The following is a 17,503-nucleotide window of genomic DNA, read 5'->3' as shown; positions in this document are numbered from 1 at the left end:
CGCCTCGGTGACGTCACCAGCCCAGGAACCCTTGCTCTCAGTCGCCCTCAAAGCTTCTAGAGCCGGACGGCCTAAGCGCGCGTGCGCTGAGCCGCCGGCCGCGGATTGGCTGAGAGAGGCATAGGGGCGGAGTTATTCCTCCGCCGCAGTAGCGTGTGGACCGGGTGGGGCGGGGCTCCGCGGAAACCGGAAGTACCGAGTGACGGGCACTAGGAGCAGTTCCGGTGAGTCCCGGGAAGGGATCCCCGGCCACTTGGAGGGATACCGGACAGAGAACTGGCGCCCACGGAGAGTGGGCGGAGCGGGACCGAGGCTCGTATTCTCTGCCCTGCAGATGACTGTCCACAATCTGTACCTGTTTGACCGGAATGGAGTGTGTCTGCATTACAGCGAGTGGCACCGCAAGAAACAAGCGGGGATCCCCAAGGAGGAGGTGACGAGTGGGCCCCTTGCATCCTGAATGACTTCACATCTCCAAATGCACATAGTCCCAGTCCAGCTCCTCCTCGCCAAGCCCGGCTTGTTCCCATCCCTACCGCGTCTTCTTTAACAAAGAGCTAACTCTGCCCTTCTCCCTCCAGGAGTACAAGCTGATGTACGGGATGCTCTTCTCAATCCGCTCCTTTGTCAGCAAGATGTCCCCGCTAGACATGTACGCAGAGTCAGATGTTGAGGGAGGAGGGAAGTGGGAAGTGGGGAAAACTTTCCGGAGTGGAAGGACATTGGCCTCCAGAGAGGGTAAAGAGACAGAGAGGCTGCATCCGGAGCGGGAGTGCTGGAGCTGGCAGGAGCAGCGGTGGGACCGATCTGAAGCTAGAGAGGTTGGGTGTGGGGGCTAAATTGAGGTGTGAAGATGGGAGGCGTCTTTACTCAACCAGGCTTCTACAAACGATATGTTTAGAGAAGAGGGAGTCGACCTAGAGGGGATCAGAAGTATCTCTTTGGAAGAGATTCTGTTCCCATTTCTTAACATCCTCCTCATCTCTGCAGGAAGGATGGCTTCCTGGCCTTCCAGACTAGCCGTTACAAGCTCCATTACTACGAGACGCCCACTGGGATCAAAGTTGTCATGAATACTGACCTGGGCGTGGGACCCATCCGAGATGTGCTGCACCACATCTACAGTGCGGTCAGTGCCAGTTCCTAAGGCCCTTCCCCCAAAGCTTCAATAGCCATGGTCACTTCGAGCCCGGGAATCCTTCAGCTTCCCTGCCCTAATCCTACTGTACTGTGTCTATTGCAGTCATTGTTTTCTTGGGACCCTTTAGGTCCTTATATACTCCCAGCACCAGTTTCTCCCCAAGAGGGTTTGCCTCCCAGTCCTTGATCCCTGTGCATCCTAAGGTTATACTAGGTTTGGGGTTCAAAACCAAAGTTTCCACAGCTTGGTTGTAACACCTTCCCCCTCCACAGCTGTACGTGGAGCTGGTGGTGAAGAATCCCCTGTGCCCATTGGGCCAAACTGTGCAAAGTGAGCTCTTCCGCTCCCGCCTGGACTCCTATGTACGCTCTCTGCCCTTCTTCTCTGCCCGCGCTGGCTGAAGGAAGCACGCGATCTCTCCCTCAGAAGAATCCCTGTTTGGGCCCTTCTCGTTTCACCTGAGGGCCCCTATTGCAAGCCCCTCTGCTCCAGCCCCCACTCCACTCATCCTGTCAAGCCCTTCTGCAGCCCTCCCAGGAGAACCAGCCTAAAGCCCTCCCTGGTGCCATTTCCCACCCCCATCACAGGAAGGAAGCCTGCAGGAGTCCCTCCATCTCCAAACCAGGTCCTCTCTCCAGTTTTATCCCCTACCTGTCACTGTGAGAAGTACAGAATAAACTTTTTGGCACCCTCTGAGCCTGAGCATGTCAGTTTGAGTGGTTGATCAGCGCCTGCCACTCTCCTGAAGGTGTGTCCATATCCCCTGAGCCAGCAAAAAGGCTTTGTGTGTTTCTCAGCGGCAGCACTATGGCTATTTGTGGGGGAGCTACCAGTGCCATGTGCTTTGTCCTGGCCACCACTCACTAGATGATGGTAGCACATCTCTCTCCCTCTCTCTCTCCCTCTCTCTCTCTCTCTCTCACACACACACACACACACTCATTCACTCACTCACTCATGCCTAAGCTGTGACACTCAAAAATGCCTCCAGACCTTGCCAGATCCCCTAGGGGATAAAACAAGCCCCTCGATTGAAATAGCACTGGGTTGGAGGAAGGCCAACCTGCCTCGGGGTCCATAGAGTAGGAGAACCATCTTCTTGGTTCTGCTCTCGGTTTCCTCTGGGCCCATAGAGCACTGAAGCTGCGGAGCTCCGGGAGGTGGGGCCTATGCAGATAAGCGGCAGGTTTGGGCTGGGAGGCGGTCAGCTTTATGCAGATGAAGGGGGCGGTGTCTGCATGTTGATTAGCTGGGCCCGCTGCCGACGCTGCTGGGAGCCTAGCGGGTCCCGCTGCGGTTCGGGCTGAGGTGGCATCTCTCTTCCATCAACACCCCCACCCACGCCCCGTCCCTAGGTTCCTACCTTCCGAGGATCGCTCTCGACCTCTCCCCTCATCCCTTTCCCGCCTCTCCTCCCCACGCCAGTGTCCCCGTATGCTAACCGCTCCATTCGTGGCGCCCCCCCGCGTTTCTCCTCTCCTCTGCAAACCCCGCGACCTCCAGCAGCCCGCCCCCGCGGGCCGGATCCTGCCTGGCTCAGCTTTCCCGCTCTCCTGGGGCTCGCGCCACTACATCCTCGGGTGTCTCCTCTCGGGCTTCCCTGCTCCCTCCTCCTCCCGCCCCCTCGGAGCCCCCTCCTCCGCCCTGGCCAGCCGGCATGCAGGTGTCAATCGCATGTACCGAGCAGAACCTTCGCAGCCGGAGCAGTGAGGACCGTCTGTGTGGACCCCGGCCGGGCCCCGGGGGCGGTAACGGCGGGCCGGTCGGCGGGGGGCATGGGAATCCTCCCGGGGAGGAGGCTCGGGCCCCAAGGCCCGGGCCACGGTGGTACCCCGACCCCCAGCGCCCGCTGGGGCCCTCCGAGAGAGCACCGGCCGAGGCACTGGCATGAAATACAGGTATGGGGGTGGCCAGGCAGCCCACTAGACCTGCTCCCCTTTCCTAACCCCTGAGGCTTCCTGGGATGCTGCCAGGACCCCCTTAAACTTCGCTAAGAAGGTCCCGGCTCACTCCATCTCTTCTTCCCATCGCTGGCACTCCCTTACTTGGTCCCTCTCTTGACGTCCGTTGATCCTGACTAGTAGAAAATCAGGTTTACCAAGGTTGACGACGGTGGGGGGGGGGGGTCTGTCAAACCCAGGGATGCTCCCAAGCTTCCCTCCGCACCCCCAGGAAGGCCAGGGATGCACCAATCTCCAGGCTGTGCACCCCCCACCTCGGATAGAGTGTCCTTGGGTCGTGTCCTGGAAGAAGGGGGGAAGGAAAGGCTTCTCACTGTGGCCTGCTCAGGGTGCCTGACCCAGATAACGCCCCAAGGTCTCCTGCAACCCTCCTGGTGGGGAGGGAAGTGGGGCCCACGGAAGGATGGACCGCATTTCCCAATCCCACGCTGAGGGCCAGGGGCCAGGTGGGGAAGGTGGACTGAAATGCAACCGACTTCATCATCTCAGAGAACCACTGGGCTCTCAGAACGAGCAGTTCAGGGAGAGCAATTCTGGGTTCTCTCACCCTGATGCTCTCCGCCTAGGTGCCCCTTCCCAATAAAGTCTTTTGCTTTGTCAGGGAAAAAAAAAAAAAAAAGGACTAGCAGTAGGCGGGAGGGGGGAGGCCCCTGATAGGGAGTGAACAGAGGTCACTGATCTGACCTGGCTTTGTCACTTGAGGAATTTGACCCTTCCTTGTGGCAGCCCTGATTGGGAAGCTGAGCCGACCACCTGAGGGTGGGGGCTGGTGGGGAGGAGGGGGCTTTCTGGTTTGAAGACAGACCTCACAAGATGCCAGGAGCAGAGGGAGTGCAGAGGGCGAGAGGGAGAACTGGCCTTTCCTCTCATACTCCCCACCCGGGTGTCCTACCTGCCTATGGGGGAGGCCCATCTGCCAAGCCTGTCCAAGGACCCTTACCTGCCCGAGTGCCTGAATGTGACTCAGTTCCCTTACCCAGTCAGCCCGGTGTTTGCCCTTTAGCACAAGACTCTCTGAAGATCTGTTTTCACAAATTCAATACAATCAGCCAGTCACATTCCTTCCAGCCACCCTCCGCCCGCAACTCCACATCCCAGAGATGACTCAAACACAGATAAGACCCACCGGAAGAAACACTAAGCAGACAGCATGTCTTCAATGCGCTAGGAGGGAACAGAGGCATTGGACAGTGGCTACAGAGGAAGAGTCATTATTTGTTCACTTATGCTATAGCCATAGCACTGTCCAGTTCGGATAGGGAGTCCAATTTCTTTGGACTGAGATACCCTGAGGGCATCTCAGGCTGGAAAGAGGAGCTGGAGGCTGATGATCTACGTCCCTAATGGAGTCTCCACCTCTTCCTGCTGCTTCTGTATCCTTTAGGAACCTAGGAAAGTCTGGTCTTCGGGTGTCCTGTCTTGGCCTAGGTGAGTTAGAAAGAAGAGGAATTAAGGAAAGGGGTGTTCTTTCCTGGCTTGCCCCCCAGGTCTCACTTGCCTGGCTTCTCTCTTGCAGGTACCTGGGTCACATTTGGTTCTCAGATCTCAGATGAGGTATAAGTGATGGGATCTAGAAGCAGGGAGAGGGGGCAGGAGGGAACCAAAAAGGGGGGACACGGACTTGGAGGGGGGTTTGGACAGCAAGCATGGTGGACCTGAGGTTGGAGGATGGGGAGAGAGGAGTGAATGTGGAAACCAAGGTTGAGGTGTGATGGGCTAGGGTGCAGTGAGGAAGGCAACTGAGAGACCAGCGGTTGATCTTCAACTCTTTGTCTTACCATCCTAGACAGCAGAGGATGTCCTGACAGTAGCCTATGAGCATGGCATAAACCTGTTTGACACGGCCGAAGTGTACGCAGCAGGAAAGTAAGGAGGGGGGTGAAAGAGCTGAGTTACACTTGGAAGGCTGAGAGAACACCAGGGCTTCTAGGTCTCCCTCGTAAAGAACCCTGAGAATTCTGGGTCACTAAGTTCCAACCGGTCAGCCAATGGGCCCCCACAGCATTATGGGAAATGTAGTCCCCACATCAGTGTCCAGCTTTGAGGGCCATGGGGCATACATCCTGTATGGTCAAAATAAAATAAAACCAACAAATATTTCCTGGACATCAGTTATGTGCAACTACGTGAGGACGACAAAGCTAAATCTTCACACGTACCATACCTCATCACTTATGGCTTCACACTGGGAGTAGTCAAAACCTAGAATGATCTGCCCCTGGCAAACTCTTCTGCTGATCTCTAAGACTTGGCCCAGATGTCAGCTCTTCCAAGAGGCTTTTGCCCAACTCCCCAGAGTAGGCACTGCCCACCTCAGCTCCCAAAGCACTTTAAGCTGCCCTCTGACACACAGTTCACCAACTGCTGGTTTACACGACCACGTTCACTGCTCCTCAACCAGGAGACGCCTCCCTCCACAGAACTTGTCTTGTTCTTCCACACGTCACCTAAGTACCTAAACAGCACCTACCACAGAGCAGGCCCTGCCTGTGGGACGACATCGTTATGTCCTCAGAAAGCTCACAGTCGAAGTGGTTAAACAAACAAACCAAAAGACACGAAAGGTTAAATAACCGCAAAACCAAAAGATATGAAAGAGTAACCGTGAAGAAAACACTCCAGTAACAGCCCACCATAACTTGGGATTTGTCACCATGAACTCATAATTAAGTGCCAAAGACGTGTGCAGCCAATAAGAGCGATGGAAGCTAGCAAGGACTGACCATAGCAATCAGAGAACCATTTCCATAAAACCAGGCAGAATCCCAGCAAAACTGTGCAGGGCTGGGTGGGATTTTGCAGAGGCTAAAAGAAGGGGGAGGGCCACGCAGATGGCTGGAATCCAACACGGCAGTGTCCTCCTCGGCTGCACTACAGTCCGTCCCTCTCCTCTCACCCTATTCTATCCCTTCAGCACCCAAAATCGAGCTCGATACCTAGTCGATGCACAGCTATTTGTTGAATGCACGGATGAAAACACTATGGCTACAACCCTAGTTCCCGGAGCCCCTCTTATTTAGTCTAGGACGGGGTTGTCAGACTGGTTTATGTTCCACTTCACAAGCGAAGAAATGAGCTGAAGGAAAAGGTAGGGAGGAGGGAAAGAAACCAGTTCACCTAGGAGGGATCAGTGTCTCTGCACTGTCTTCCTTCCAGGGCTGAAAGGACCCTCGGCAACATCCTCAAGAACAAAGGTTGGAGGTAAGACATGGGGTTTTTTGGCGGGGGCGGCTTGCCGGGAGCAAGATCATCCAAAAATCCTTTTCTTGCTGATTCTCTCACTTCTCTTTTTTTCCAGGAGATCAAGCTACGTTATCGCCACCAAGATTTTCTGGGGAGGACAGTAAGTGGCTGCCTCGCTACACCTGGGGAGAAGACGTGTGGAGACTACGTGAGGGTGCATGGGAAGGGGGAGGCGGCCAGCAGCCCTGCACCTGCTGCCCCAGCTCCACATCCTGCCCCTGAGGAGCCCCACAATCCCAGTTCCTCGTGGTTCCAGGCCAGCCCTGGTCCCTTATCTTTGACACACCTCATCTTTGACTTACCTTTTCCTACAGAGCAGAAACCGAGCGAGGCCTGAGCCGCAAACATATCATTGAAGGTGAGAGTGAGGGGCTGGGGAACCTGAGGCAGCTGGATATGGAAGCCAGAGTTGGGAACATTCTCTGAAGCTCTGCGTCTGAGGCTTTAAATAGGGAAGCTGGGATTTAGGTGGCCATGGCAAAAGGGTAAGGTCTCAACTCTTAGGAACCTGAAGCAGAAGAGCTTACCTTCCTCTCCCCACCCCTACCCCAGGCTTGCGAGGATCCCTGGAGCGCCTCCAGCTGGGATACGTGGACATCGTCTTTGCCAATCGCTCAGACCCTAACAGTCCCATGGAGGGTAAAAGCAGCACCCCAACCCTGACAGCTTCAAAACTGAGTCCTCCTCAAACCTACAGTTGAAGCCACCCCTGCTCAGGAGGCTTCCCAAGCTCCACAGTGGAGGCTCAGACCCCAGGACTTGGACAGGGAAGGGGGTTAAGAGCAGATACCAACCTCTCCGACTTCAGAGGGTTGAGTGAGGTCTTAGTGGGGCAGGCAGACGTCTGCAGATCTGGCACCCAGGATGCCAGGGGTCTGACACGAGGCTCTCCCTCTCCTATGTGCCTAGAGATCGTGCGAGCCATGACCTATGTCATCAACCAGGGCCTGGCCCTATACTGGGGGACATCCCGATGGGGGGCTGCAGAAATCATGGTGAGTGTGCCAGCCACTTCCCCCGTCCCACAATTTGTTCCCTCTTTTCACATGACTGCTCCAAACCCCACTCTACTGGAGGCGGGGGGGAGTGGGAGAAAGTGGAAGCCAAGCTCTGACCCCCGTCTCTTCTGCACCCCAACCCAGGAAGCCTACTCCATGGCCAGACAGTTCAATCTGATTCCTCCAGTGTGTGAACAAGCTGAGCACCATCTGTTCCAGAGAGAGAAGGTGGAGACGCAGCTGCCAGAGCTCTACCACAAGATTGGTTCGAAGTCCCCTCATCCCTACTTTTCCCTCGGCCTCCCCATCGCCTAGATCCCTTCCCCACATCCAATCTTCTTCCTCGTAGGTGTTGGCTCAGTCACCTGGTCCCCTCTGGCCTGTGGCCTCATCACTAGCAAGTATGACGGGCAAGTCCCAGACACCTGCAAGGTCACCGTCAAGGTGAGACTGGGGGGCTCAGGATGGACAGAGTAGACTATCTGAGAAGCGGTCTTTTGCTGATTCTCCTTGGCCTCCAGGGCTACCAGTGGCTCAAAGACAGGAAAGTGCAGAGTGAGGACGGCAAGAAGCAACAAGCCAAAGTCATGGACCTTCTCCCCATCGCTCACCAGCTGGGCTGCACTGTGGCACAGCTTGCTATTGGTGAGACACTGCCAGCCCTGGGCCCTGCAGGAGCCCTGTCTCCTCCTGAGGTGCTACCAAACTGCAGTCTGGAAATTCCTGTAGTGGCTCAGCTGTAACCAACCCCACTAGTATCCATGAAGATAAGGTATCCACCCCTTGCCTCATTCTGTGGGTTAAGGATCCAGTGTTGCAGTGAGCTGCAGAGTAGGTCGCAGACAACTTGGATCTGGTGTGGCTGTGGCTGTGGCATAGGCCTGCAGCTGCAGCTCTGACTAGACCCCTAGCCTGGGAACTTCCACATGCCCTAAAAACACAAGGAGTGGCCCTAAAAACACAACCGCAGGCTGGTTTGTCCCTAGGGAGGGCCTCCTCCTCCCAGACACTGCTGAAGTCTATGTGCTCACTGTTTCCCATCAGTTCTTGCTATCTTTTCCCTTCTCTGGCTCAGCGTGGTGTCTCCGCAGTGAGGGTGTCAGCTCGGTCTTGCTGGGGGTGTCCAGTGCAGAGCAGCTGATGGAACACCTGGGCGCCCTACAGGTGAGTGCGGGGGAACTCAGAGCCCGAGCCCATCTCTGTCCCCTTCCCCAGTAGTCACGGCATCTAACTCAGAATGGGCCTGTGAGGTCACCCACTACAAGGCCCTCGCTTTGCAGATGAGGAGTCCCAGGACAAGGTGAGGCAGGGGCACAGCTGCGACTCTTTGCCTGCCAGTTGGCCTCCCGGGGTCCTTGAACCTCACCCATTCTGCAGCGACCCTGCGTGTACTGCCCTCTCCAGGACCCCGTATTCCTCCAGGTGCTGAGCCAGCTGACTCCGCAGACCGTGATGGAGATTGACGGACTCCTGAGCAACAAACCGCATCCCAAGAAGTAGTCCGTCGGGGACCGGAGCCGCTGCACCCCCGCCCCCAGCCCCAGTCGCTCTTCCCCGCCTCCCTCTCGCTGCTCGGGATCCCTCCGCGCAGCGGCAGCCGCGGCGGCAGCGGCGGAGCCAAGGCGTCCCCGCCCACTAATGAGTTCCGGCTTCGGCTTCGAGTAGCGGTCGCATGAACCAAGCCATATCCTCCCGCAGTGGGGCCTGAGAGGAAAAGTAGTCCGCCGCCCCCTGCCGCGTTCTCCTAGGCCCTCTTGCTAATCCTGGGCTGGAGCTACTGGGCGGCCCCTTCTCCACCAGCTGGTCTCGCTCCCTTCCCTCTTCCCCTAATTGCCGAGGCCCAGGGGAAAAAAAGACCCAGGCAAAGATACAAGACCCACGCAGAGTACCTCAAAAGTGGCCCCTGAAATGTCATCAAGGGGTAACAACCTAAAAAGAAGTGGGCTATGATGTCTTCTGGAACAAAGGAAATGGGGGCTCTTACCTTATGCGACACAAAGGAAGCCAGGCTGGTCCTGGCAGGACGTAAATGATAATCTTTGGGAAACCAGGACCCAGCCTCAGCCAGGAGTTAGAGGAGGGCTTAAAACAAGAACTAGTGGTGATACTTTGTTGTTGCCCGGAGGGGCAGGATGGGGAGTACGGTGGCACTAGGGAAATCAGATGGCCCATGGACAGCGTGTCCTGGCAAGAGTGGCCAGGAAGACCCTGGGAAAGCAGTTGTGCCGCTTCACAGGCAACAGGGACAGCCATCAAGTCACAGCAGAGAACTGGCGCTGACATACAAAGTTCAAGGAGGAGCCCTGAGCAGGCCTTCCCACCGGGCGGTGGGGGGCTGCGGCCTTCCTCCCCGCAATGCTCTCAAAGCACTAAGGAAGGCCCCTCCCGTGTAAGACTTCCCAGGGAACTGTAAATAAAATCGCAGCTTCATCATCACCTGCCGCGTCTCAGATTGCTGGGGTTGAGGATCTGTCTCACACATCTGGCCCTGCAGTCCCCCACCACTAGAAAGATCCAGTACTTCATTAAAACACAACAAAAAAGAACAGAACAGAAAGCTCCAGTACTGCCTTTTCTCTCCACTGCTCATTTACCCCAGTGACCTGGCTTCGTGCTCCTGGTCACCCTGTCACCGAGGGCCCAGGCACCAGAGACGCCAGGCCACTTTTCTTCCTTCAGTCATCACAGGCCTACAACCCAGGGACCCGGCTTCATAGCTTTTGTTGCTCCACCATCTGACACTCTTAGGCTTGTTTTGAAAGTTACATTAGCCATGCTTCTCATTTCCCTCTTGCCTGACAACCCTCACATGCCAGGGAACCATCTGGGGGGTGGCTTTCTCCTGGCTGAGTGGGTGGGGCTGTTCGGAGGTTGAGGCTCTGGGATTTGGTGAAGGAGCGGTACCATGAAAACTGGTCTATGGCTGAAATGATACACAGAGAGGGAAAGAGTTATTGTCAAGAAAACAAGTGAAAACTCAGGCGTGAGGGTGGCAAAAAAGCAGAATCAAATGGGATTGTATCAGACACTTGGCCTCACTCTTCCCCAAAGAACTCTGATTGCCCTGGGACAGAAAGCCGGGGGACAGTCACCACCTTTAAAGATCACAAGGCAGCAGAGGATGAGCTCTGCTTCTCTTAAAATAGAACCTCACCACCTCCCTTCTCTCCGTCCTCGGCCTTCCTGGATCCTGAAGCGGAGGGAGCAGAGGAAAACGTTTCCAAAAGAGAAGGCAGGAGCACGCCATTTACTGGATTAGCAACCAACCGGAACAACTAATGAGTACTCACATCCACTCCCGGCATCTCCCACTCCTTCTGGAAGACTGTGGAGGAAGCAAAGGGGAAAAGGCATGACTAAACCATGCTTCGCTACTCTGTAACAAACACACCAGAATTTATAAATTCAAAATAGTACTCTCCTTAAATAGTTACCTTGGAGGGTCGTGAACTTATTATTTTTTTTCTTTTTAGGGCCGCATCTGCGGCATATGGAAGTTCCCTAGCCTGAAGCTACAGCTGCCAGCCTACACCTGAGCCATGGTAATGTGGGATCCAAACCGTGTCTGCGGTCCACACGGCTCACGGCAACACCGGATCCTTAGCCCACTGAGGGAGGCCAGGGATTGAACCCGAGTCCTCATGGATACTAGTCGGGTTCGTTACCACTGAGCCAGGACCGGAACTCCCATGAACTTATTTTAATGATGCTTCTCTCTGTGGCTCAAAACATTTTAAAAAGTCCTCTTAGAATTACCTTCGAGGCAGTTAGGAACCTCGTGTAAGAAACCTTCCTTTGGGAGTTCCCATGGTGGCATAGTGGGCTAAGGATCCAGTGTTGTCACTGTAGCACCTTGAGTCACTGCTGTGACACAGGTCCAGTCCCTGGCCCGGGAATTCCACGTGGTGGGGGTGTGGCCAAAAAAAAAAAAAAACCCAAAAAAGCCACTTCCTTTATTGTCATGCCTCATTTACCTTGTTTATCACTCACCTATTAATTTAACAAGTATTTATTTACTGAGTTCTACTGTGCTGCAGCACAGGGTCACTGGTGAACAAAACCAGACTCAGAACAATCCTTGTGGAGTTCGCAGACGGGAAAGACAAACAACCCACCCCCAAACACACACACACGCTCCAGTGGCCCAAAGTCCAGAGGAAAGCAGGTGGTGTTGGCAGAGTCTACAAGGGGCATCTGACACGGTGATGCCGCACTGAGTGCGGAAAGATGAAGGAGCGTGACTGGGATAAAAGCCGGCGGGGAGGGGAACAGCGTCTGAGCAAGGCTTGTGGCAGAAGGGAACCCTAGCCAGCATGTCTAAAGAGGGAACAGAGGCAGAATGTGAGACGTGCATGGCTTCAGAACACACTGGGCCTTAGAGGGCACTGCAGGGTATTATCTTTATCCTAAGGACAGGAGGAAACCCTCTAAATCCGTTATCTATTGATACACAACAGATCACCCTCAAATTAGAGTGGCTTGAAACAACTTTTTTTTTCTTTCTTTTTGGCCGCACCCACGGCATGTGGAAGGTCCCAGATCAGACACCGAACCTGCGCCACAGCATCACCCAAGCTGCTGCAATGACGACAGCAGATCCTTAATCCGCTTCGCCAGAGGGGAACTCCAACAGCTTGTTTTGTTTTGTCTTTTTGCCATTTTCTTGGGCCGCTCCCACGGCATATAGAGGTTCCCAGGCTAGGGTTCGAATCGGAGCTGTAGCTGCTGGCCTACACCACAGCCACAGCAAAGCAGGATCCAGGCCGCATCTGCGACCTACACCACAGCTCACAGCAATGCCGGATTCTTAACCCACTGAGCTAGGCCAGGGATCGAACCCGCGACCTCATGGTTCCTAGTGGGATTTGTTAACCACTGAGCCAGATGAGAACTCCAACAACTTTTTTACAGCTTTTATTTTTCTCCATGATTCTGGGGGCTTCCTCTGCTGTTTTCACCTGGGCTCTCGTGTGGCTACATTCAGCTGGCAGGGCAGCTGAGCAGGAAAACCCGATGGCCTCACTGGTACATCTGGCTATTAGTTTTGGCTACTGGCTGGGGCTCCTCCATTCTCCTCCAAGCAGCTTCAATCCACCAGTGAGCTTCCTGAGGGACAAAGGCAGAAGCTGGAACACCTCTGAAGGACCTAGCCTCCAGAACTCACACATCACTCCCGCCACATTCTATTGGCGCAAATCATGAGGTGAGCCCAGATTCAAGGGACAGGGAATTCGCCCCTAATTCTTCATGGGAGAAGCAGCAGTCACATATTGTAGGCATCTGGGGTTATTAAAACTACTACCACATTAAAAAGTTTTCAGCAGGAATGAAAGGGGTAGGTGGTTAGGACATAACTGGGCTTCAGTTGTGGAAAGATGATGTAAGCAGTGTGGTGGGAAGGCTGCAGAAGGCCAGGATGACTGGACAGACTGGTTAAGAGGCTCCTGTCTACCGAAGAGATGGTGGCAGCTTGAACTAGGATGTTACACCAGAGGGAAGAAAAGCAGACAAATTCGGGAGATACTTAGGAGGCGAAATGTACCAGGCTTAGTGGTAAGTTGGCAAGGAAGTTGAAAGCGAAGGAGGGGTCAAGGAGGACTCCTAGATTTCTGGACTCGGGTAAAGAAAGAGGCAGGAAACACTGGAAGAGATGCTGCTTCCGACAGGGAGATCATCAGCTTGGGTTCTTGATAAACAAGAAAGGAAGCTGAGCAGGTGGCCGGAGAGCCAGGTCTGGACCTAGAAGGGCTCTGGATGTCAATGCTTTGGGAGCATTTATATAATCAAATACCTTAAACGATTATGACTTAATCAACTAAAGAAATCAAAAAATGTGAGGCGATCTTGAAGCACCAATGCAAAGAGAACTTCTCCTCAAAAGTTTTGAATTATGACAGCATCATGGAATAAGTAGCTAGCTTCCCCCAAGTGACCAGAAAGACAGTATGATTAGAAGTCCTGAAAAGATATAGAATAATTAAACATAATGGTACACCTCCTCACAAAAGATTAAACTCAAAGGCTTTAAGAATCTAGTTTTAAAAACCAGCTTTAGGGGAGTTCCCATCATGGCTTAGCAGAAATGAATCTGATTAGCATCCATGAGGATGAAGGTTCGATCCCCAGCCTCGTTCAGTGGGTGAAGGATCTGGCGCTGCTGTGAGCTGTGGTGTAGGTGGCCGACACAGCTTGGACCTGACGTTGCTGTGGCTGTGGCACAGGCTGGCAGCTACAGCTCCAATTGGACCCCTAGCCTCGGAACCTCCATGTGCCGTGAGTGTGCCCCCCCCCCCAAAAAAAAAGCAAAAAAATAAAATAAAAACCAGCTTTACATTGCCTGTTAAAGCCAGTAAACGCCATGGGTGTGGAAAAGCCCATTTTGTATTGACCAAAAGAGATGGGTGTTGAAAATGTTGGGTACCGAGAAGTTAAAGTGAACACAACATAGGCTGGGACACAGGGTAATAGCCAATATGCGGTGTTAACTGTGTGGCAGGCATCACTCTAAGCACCTTACATACAGAGCTGATTCAATCCTATCATCAACCACATTTTATGCAGATGAGGAAACCAAAGCCCGGAGAAGTTAAGAAACCTGCTCAAGGTATCACAACGGGTAACCTGGGTCTAGAGTCTGCGCTATAAACCTTCCCAACAGACTCAGGACTGCAGGCCCGGGAGAGGAGGGCAAGGAGGTGGCTGGGGAGTGGAGGGTGGGGGTGGCACCACGAGGCAGTGTGGGCTGGGAGTACTATGTCCTGTTTACCTGTGGGGGGAAGTCAGACCTCTGAGTCAGAACTCAGGCTGTGCTGCTTTGCTGTAGCCACCATGGTGTGTGGGTGACCAGGCCTAGCTATGCAGGCAGGAGAGGATTCCCAGCATTCCTAGGGCCTCGGGCCTGGAATCTAGGTCCTTCCACGGGCTGAGACGTCAGCTGGGAGTTGAGAGTTTGAGGAAAATAAAATTTGGGAAGCCGGCCTTACAAGAACACAAGGAGGTCAAATCTAATGGGGAAAACTGAGCGCAGCATCTGCTCAAACGCCCAGGAGCCCACTAAAGACTGGGCAGAACGGGCAGGACCACCGGCTTAGGAAGCATGTTTGGGTGGGGTCATGGGAGAGCGTGAGAAGCCCTGCGTCAGCGGCCGCGGGCCAGGGCTCAGGTAGGGTGCTGGGGATTTGCACACAGGATGAAGGAGCCCTGGCTTTGCGTGGGGGGTAAAGGAAGGCGTGGAGGGAGTGGGGTGCTGTGCCTCCCACCTCTCCAGTCGTGCCGCCACTTGGGTCGCCTCGCCCGTTCTGCCATCGGCCGCATTCCGGTCCTCGCACCTCCGCCGCCCCCACGCGTGCCGCCGCGGGGAGTGGCCCGACCTTCGCGTGACGCCTCGACGGGCGGGCTCTCAATATTAAAAGGGGGAAGAGGCCGCGGCGCGGGCCCCAGGACGGGCCCGCTCGTTCTGTCCTAGGAGCCAGCCGCGTTGGCGACGCCCTCGAGTTCGCGGCGGGCACAATGCAGCTCCTGGTGAGGGTGCCGTCTCTTCCGGAGCGGGGCGAACTGGACTGCAACATCTGCTACCGGCCTTTCAACCTCGGGGTCCGTGCGCCCCGCCGCCTGCCCGGCACGGCGCGGGCCCGCTGCGGCCACACGCTCTGCACCGCCTGTCTGCGCGAGCTGGCGGCGCGCGGCGAAAGCGGCGGGGCGGCCGCGCGCGTGGTGCGCCTGCGCCGCGTCGTCACGTGCCCCTTCTGTCGCGCGCCCACCCCGCTCCCGCGCGGCGGGGTCACGGAGGTCGCCCTGGACCAGGACTTGTGGTCGCGCTTGGAGGCAAAGGCGCGGGCTGAGCGCGAACCTGCTGTGGCTGGTGGCCGGGTCCAGGAAAGCGGCGAGGCGGAGGAAGAGGAAGAGGGGAGCGAGAAGGGGGCGGAGCCTAGGAGCGCAGGGTGGCGCGCGCTCCGGCGGCTCTGGACCCAGGTGCTGGCGCCCGCGCGCCGCTGGCGGCGCCCGCTGCCCTGCAACGGTGAGGGACGGCCGGGGTGGCTGTGGCGGGAGAGGACCCCGAACGCCCGAGTAGGCAGCATCCTTCCGCCGCCACTAACCCTCCTTCTTTCCCCCAGTGTTGTACTGTCCGGAGATCAAGGACTTGGCCCACATGACCCGCTGCGCGCTGTAACTGCGAAACCCTGAAGCTGTGGCAGAAGGAAGGTGGGAGCTGCATTCTCAGGGCCCCGCTGTAGTACAGGGAGCGGGTGCCAAGACTACCCCCCTCACATCCGGGATTGGCACTGATGAGGGAGGTGAGCCAAGGGCAGGAGGGAACGCCCTGGGAGGTGTTGATACTGAGCTGGGGAGGCTCCTAGACGAATCGCCCCCATCTTCTGACTGTGCCAGCCTCGCACATTCAGGATGAAGTGGCCCAGGGATGATACAAACAGTCGATGTACCCGTGGGAAGAAGACAGACTGTTTCCCTAGCTGCGACTTTGCTTCTGTCCAGGGCAGCTCTCCTGTGCGGGAGCAACAGGTCCCATTTTAGCTATTCTGTGTCAATGATTTTTAAGAAGAGGCTGATTTTCGTGCATGTTAATCTCGTTTCTCTAGCACCTAAGAGAACTGAGAAGAATCAACCAAACCCCTTCCCACCCCATCCCCTACCCCCAGTAGTATGCCTACTGTCTCCCCATTCCCAGTACTGTGTTCCTAAAATTATCAAGATGAAGCCCTACTATGAGGTTAGGCGTTTTGCATCATTTCAGAATTACCCTTCAGCCTGTAAGGGCAGGCATGAGAAGGTCCAAAGGGCTTTTATCTGAGTCACCTCATTAGGGCCTACCAAAGATAGGAGAGAGAGGCATTTGGCAAAGGCATCAGATTGTAAACTCCCGCTGTTATCTTTACAGTCACAAGAAACACTGTCACCACTGAAAATAAGATGCTCATCATACAGTTTTAAACTTGTGTCCCATAATTGGACGCCCACCTATATTATGGCATGAGTTCCATTGAAACATCCTGTTAATATCTTACGATGGCATAGTTATAGTCAAGGACCAGCAGCATCAGCATCACTGGGAGTTTGTTGGAAGTACAAAATCTCAGGATTCCACTTCAGACTTACTAATCAGACTCTGCCTTTTTTTTTTTTTTTTCCTCCTCGGTCTTTTTAGGGCCACACTCATGGCATATGGAAGTTCCCAGGCTAGGGGTTGAATTGGAGCTGTAGCCGCAGCCACAGCAACACAGGGTCTGAGCGGAATCTGTAACCTACACCACAGCTTATGGCAACGCTGGATCCGTAACCCACTGGCGAGCCAGGGATCAAACCTGTGTCCTCATGGGTGCTAGTAAGAGTTGTTTCTGCTGAGCCATGACGGGAACTCCCAGACTGCATTTAACAAGAATCCCAGGTGATGCAATAAAATTGTAAGAAGCATTGGTTCGGGTCCTTGATTGTCTATAGAGTGTCACCATCTGTGGGGTAGAATGTTTAAAACAATTGGTATAAATGACTATTTCATTGAAGGTTAAAGTAACATTCAGTTACTGAAAAAAATTTAAGTGTCCATAGTTTACAGTGTTGCATTTTCCTCCCAATTAAAAATGTGAATTTAAGAATAAACCTCTATTTTTGTAACTGTATTTTTGCCTTTTTCCTGTCCTTAACTCTCAAATATTCCCTCTTCCGGGAGGCCTTTCTCAGTACTGAACCTCCCCCGACCCTCTGTAAAATAAAGCCTCGTTTAATTTTTTCAGTTTTTATTTTCTGATAGTGTGTTTTGTTGGTGTCCTCCACTAGACTGTAAGCCCATGAGAGCAGTGACTGAATTGTTACTGTTGCATCTCCAAGGACAAGAGCCGTGGTTTTTAGTATGTACTCAATAAATGCTTGATGGAATTACCTTTTATTTTTTAGTATAATAACCTCAACAATTAAGCGTGTAGTCTCTAAACCTCTGAGCAGCTCTGGTACTGAACAACACGTCAAGGTGTAATGTCTAGCAGTTCAAACGTTCCGCAAACTATGCAGATCTGACCGCCCCCTACCCCCCAGACGCTTTAGAAAAAAAGAGTACACTTCTGCAAATTTGCAACAGAACCTGTGACGCTGTAGTGACCTCTACTGACTCTTGGCAGAACGAGGCAACCTGACGGTGGAAAGCACAT

General features: G+C 54.3%; 3 protein-coding genes and 1 long non-coding RNA gene across 9 annotated transcripts; 3 read left to right on the top strand and 1 right to left on the bottom strand.

Annotated features, from left to right (window-relative positions):
- On the top strand, nucleotides 113–1,837 carry TRAPPC1 (trafficking protein particle complex 1). Of its 3 annotated transcripts, XM_005657035.3 has the most exons (5): nucleotides 113–224; nucleotides 335–433; nucleotides 582–652; nucleotides 991–1,129; nucleotides 1,414–1,835. In XM_005657035.3, exons 2-5 carry the CDS (start codon nucleotides 335–337, stop codon nucleotides 1,540–1,542), a joined length of 438 nt encoding a protein of 145 aa, XP_005657092.1. In that variant the 5' UTR covers nucleotides 113–224; the 3' UTR covers nucleotides 1,543–1,835. The 3 variants fall into 3 exon arrangements, with proteins under 3 accessions (XP_005657092.1, XP_020923511.1, XP_020923510.1); XM_021067852.1 differs by having other exon boundaries at nucleotides 193–433; nucleotides 582–595; nucleotides 1,414–1,837; XM_021067851.1 differs by having other exon boundaries at nucleotides 193–433; nucleotides 1,414–1,837.
- KCNAB3 (potassium voltage-gated channel subfamily A regulatory beta subunit 3) lies at nucleotides 2,170–9,779 on the top strand. Its single transcript, XM_013990045.2, is given in 15 exon segments — nucleotides 2,170–2,928; nucleotides 2,931–3,039; nucleotides 4,487–4,530; nucleotides 4,619–4,656; nucleotides 4,889–4,968; nucleotides 6,259–6,303; nucleotides 6,401–6,445; nucleotides 6,660–6,703; nucleotides 6,898–6,984; nucleotides 7,255–7,340; nucleotides 7,488–7,608; nucleotides 7,693–7,787; nucleotides 7,865–7,988; nucleotides 8,419–8,507; nucleotides 8,766–9,779. Coding segments are annotated over 15 exon segments (1,215 nt in total). The 5' UTR covers nucleotides 2,170–2,798; the 3' UTR covers nucleotides 8,844–9,779.
- LOC100525078 lies at nucleotides 4,124–14,986 on the bottom strand. Of its 4 annotated transcripts, XR_002337362.1 has the most exons (4): nucleotides 14,603–14,817; nucleotides 14,110–14,277; nucleotides 10,634–10,668; nucleotides 4,124–4,526 (listed from the first exon to the last, which is right to left on the bottom strand). It is a non-coding gene; the product is annotated as an uncharacterized LOC100525078 (long non-coding RNA). The 4 variants fall into 4 exon arrangements; XR_002337363.1 differs by lacking the exon at nucleotides 14,110–14,277 and having other exon boundaries at nucleotides 6,220–10,668; nucleotides 14,603–14,986; XR_002337364.1 differs by lacking the exon at nucleotides 14,110–14,277 and having other exon boundaries at nucleotides 10,498–10,668; nucleotides 14,603–14,861.
- LOC102159363 (putative uncharacterized protein FLJ38447) lies at nucleotides 14,676–17,098 on the top strand. The gene is made up of 2 exons (XM_005657036.3): nucleotides 14,676–15,360; nucleotides 15,458–17,098. Exons 1-2 carry the CDS (start codon nucleotides 14,853–14,855, stop codon nucleotides 15,511–15,513), a joined length of 564 nt encoding a protein of 187 aa, XP_005657093.2. The 5' UTR covers nucleotides 14,676–14,852; the 3' UTR covers nucleotides 15,514–17,098.

Source organism: Sus scrofa, chromosome 12 (genome assembly GCF_000003025.6).
Source record: "Sus scrofa isolate TJ Tabasco breed Duroc chromosome 12, Sscrofa11.1, whole genome shotgun sequence".
Taxonomy (NCBI): Eukaryota; Metazoa; Chordata; class Mammalia; order Artiodactyla; family Suidae; genus Sus; species Sus scrofa.
This window is presented reverse-complemented; position numbering and strand designations above follow the sequence as displayed.

What these genes read in the sequence shown, in the direction of transcription:
- LOC102159363 (XM_005657036.3), top strand. Translation starts at nt 14,853, where the DNA reads ATGCAGCTCCTGGTGAGGGTGCCGTCTCTTCCGGAGCGGGGCGAACTG. An exon ending in GCGCCCGCTGCCCTGCAACG is followed by an intron (nt 15,361 to 15,457) that starts GTGAGGGACGGC and finishes TCTTTCCCCCAG; the next exon opens with TGTTGTACTGTCCGGAGATC.
- TRAPPC1 (XM_021067851.1), top strand. Translation starts at nt 335, where the DNA reads ATGACTGTCCACAATCTGTACCTGTTTGACCGGAATGGAGTGTGTCTG. An exon ending in CGGGGATCCCCAAGGAGGAG is followed by an intron (nt 434 to 581) that starts GTGACGAGTGGG and finishes TTCTCCCTCCAG; the next exon opens with GAGTACAAGCTGATGTACGG. An exon ending in AAGATGTCCCCGCTAGACAT is followed by an intron (nt 653 to 990) that starts GTACGCAGAGTC and finishes TCATCTCTGCAG; the next exon opens with GAAGGATGGCTTCCTGGCCT.